This window comes from Grammomys surdaster, unplaced genomic scaffold (assembly GCF_004785775.1).
Source record: "Grammomys surdaster isolate TR1022 unplaced genomic scaffold, NIH_TR_1.0 126063, whole genome shotgun sequence".
Classification (NCBI taxonomy): Eukaryota; Metazoa; Chordata; class Mammalia; order Rodentia; family Muridae; genus Grammomys; species Grammomys surdaster.
In genome coordinates, this window is record NW_021620873.1 from 5,306,888 (window position 1) to 5,309,267 (window position 2,380).

General features: G+C 48.6%; 1 protein-coding gene across 1 annotated transcript in view; it reads right to left on the minus strand.

Moving 5' to 3' along the window:
* Nucleotides 1-778: 778 nt before the first annotated feature.
* The window catches only part of Rtbdn (retbindin), a 5,657-nt gene continuing 4,055 nt past the window's right edge, over nucleotides 779-2,380 (minus strand). The window contains exons 4-5 of the mRNA XM_028755524.1: nucleotides 1,714-1,810; nucleotides 779-976 (exon numbers count right to left, since the gene is read on the minus strand). Of these exons, the coding sequence (XP_028611357.1) occupies nucleotides 779-976; nucleotides 1,714-1,810 (295 nt within the window). The remainder of the gene's footprint in view (nucleotides 977-1,713; nucleotides 1,811-2,380) is intronic.

The following is a 2,380-nucleotide window of genomic DNA, read 5'->3' on the forward strand; positions in this document are numbered from 1 at the left end:
ACCAGATCACCTGCAACTGGAGTTGGAGGTGGTTTTGAGCCACCTTGTGGGTCTTGGGAATTAGGTCCTCTGGAAGAACATTATTTCTGTCAACCATGGAGCCATCTTTTCAGTCCTCTGCCTCCTCTTCCTCTCTCTCTCTCTCTCTCTCTCTCTCTCTCTCTCTCTCTCTCTCTCTCTCTCTCTCTGTGTGTGTGTGTGACTGAGAGACTGAGAGAGACAGGTAGGTAGATCTCTGAGTTAGAGGCCATCCGGGTCTACATAGTTCCACATCAGTCAAGGCTACATAATTATGCCCTGATTCAATAAATCAAAGCCCAAAACTATGTTATGTATGTATGTATGTAGTATCTGTTTATTTATCTATTTATTTATTGGGGAAAGGGGACACAAGTGTCACGGCAAGCCTGGAGGACAGGACACCTTGTAGGAGTTGGGTTTTGCTGCCATGTTAGTTCTGGGGATACAATGCTGGTCATCAGAGTCCTCTTGTGTACCATGTTACTGGCCTCTGTTCTGCCCTTTCCCTCTCTAAGACTCATTTTTGGCAGGTTCTCCCCAAGTATTTCCCCAAGCAGTAGCCCTGCCGTATAGCATGGTCTAGGCTGGCAACTTTAGTTTGGGAAAGCAAAATAAGTGAGAGGTCATTTCTAGGAAAAAGTGGGAGGGCTTGTCTAAACAACTCCAGGGCCTGGTTTAGAAAGGAAGGAGAAAGGAAGAGAGAGGACTCTGGGTAGCTCCTGGCCTAGGGAAGGGAAACTTATTGAGAGCCAAACGTCTACTCAGGGCTGTCACCACTTCCGCTGCCGCTGCCGCTGCCTGCAACATTTGAAATCCAGGCACGAGGGCGGCGGCGGCGGGATCCTGGAGAGGAGATGGAGACGGAGACGTTGAGGCAGTGACTCGATCCAGGAGCTGCCACCCGCAGGGCGTGACCCAAAACAGAGTGACACAGATCTGTGGCGTTGGCGAAGGTCTAGGAGAAAGAGTGGGGCTCAGGGTTCGAGAGGGTGGAACCTGAGCTGCTGGGGTGGGTCTTCTGGGCCAGGGCACGGTCTGCGTGATGAAGCTATGGGCGTTGCTTTGAGGGGCCAGAGCCGGGGGAGGGGCTGAGAACCGAGAGCAAAGAGTTGGTGGGAAAGTCTATAATCTGTGGGCTCTTGGGACGCTACCCACACATCCCACACCGAGGCTGAGAATGTGGAAGAGCGCAGTATGAGCCTAGGGGCTAGGTACATTACAATAGTGCTAGGTACTTGGGAAGAGAGATGGTTCAGCCGGTAAAGCACCTACTGCTGTTATGAAGGACCCAGGTTAGAGTCCTAGCACCCACATGGTAGTTTACAACTGTAATTCCAATTCTAGGGGAGTCTACCCTGTACTGACCTCTTCCAGGCACATAGGTGGGATACATGCAGGCAGCAGGCAAAACACTCATACACAGAATAAGAATAAATCTTTAAAAAAATAAAGATTAGCCCACACTTTTAAAGGGATTCATCTCAGCACTGAGGAGACAGAGGCTAGAGAGTCGTTAAGAGTTCAAGGTCAGCCCGGTGTACCTACTGAGTTTTAGGATAGCAAGAGCTACCTGAAGAGTCCCTATCTTAAAAAAGGTAACTAAAATAAGGATAACAAGAACCCAGATGGTGTTGCATGTCAGTAATCCAGACCATGTTACAAAGCCCATTTCTCTCATCCTCTGTTCCTTACCTGCCCATAGGTGGGGCAGCTGGGCTCACAGCCTCTCTTTCCAGAGGACTGCAGCCAAGTTGGGCCACAAATAAAATCTGTGTGGCAGGTGGTGAACCTGGGTGTGTGAGAAGGGAAGACAAGTTTAAGGCTTGGAGTCAGTGGGCTTCTAAAGACACATGTCCCTCCCTCAAATTAAGGTCTCTTCTCAGGCCCCACTCCCTAAGACACCCAGCGTTTGCAGAGTTTCCTTCTGGAATTTATTGTGTTGTTTGTTTTTGTGAGACTGGGTCTGAAGCTAGTCTAGAAGTTATTTGTGTTACAGGCCATCAACACCACCACAATGTACCCCCCCTTTAAAAATGTTATTTTATTTATTTATTTATGTATCTGTGTACATAGATGTGTGCGTGCGTGTGTGTGTCTGTCTCCAATCCCCTGGAGCTAAAGTTAAAGGTGTTTGTAAACAGCCTGATGTCGGCAGCCAGAACTGAACTCCTGTAGCTGGGCACTGGTAATGCACACCTTTAATTCTGGGGCTCAGGAGGCAGAGGCAGGTGGATTTCTGAGTTCAAGGCCAGCCTGGTCTACAGAGTTCCAGGACAGTCAGGGCTACACAGAGAAACCCTGTCTTGAAGAATAGATAGATAGATAGATAGATAGATAGATAGATAGATAGATAGATAGA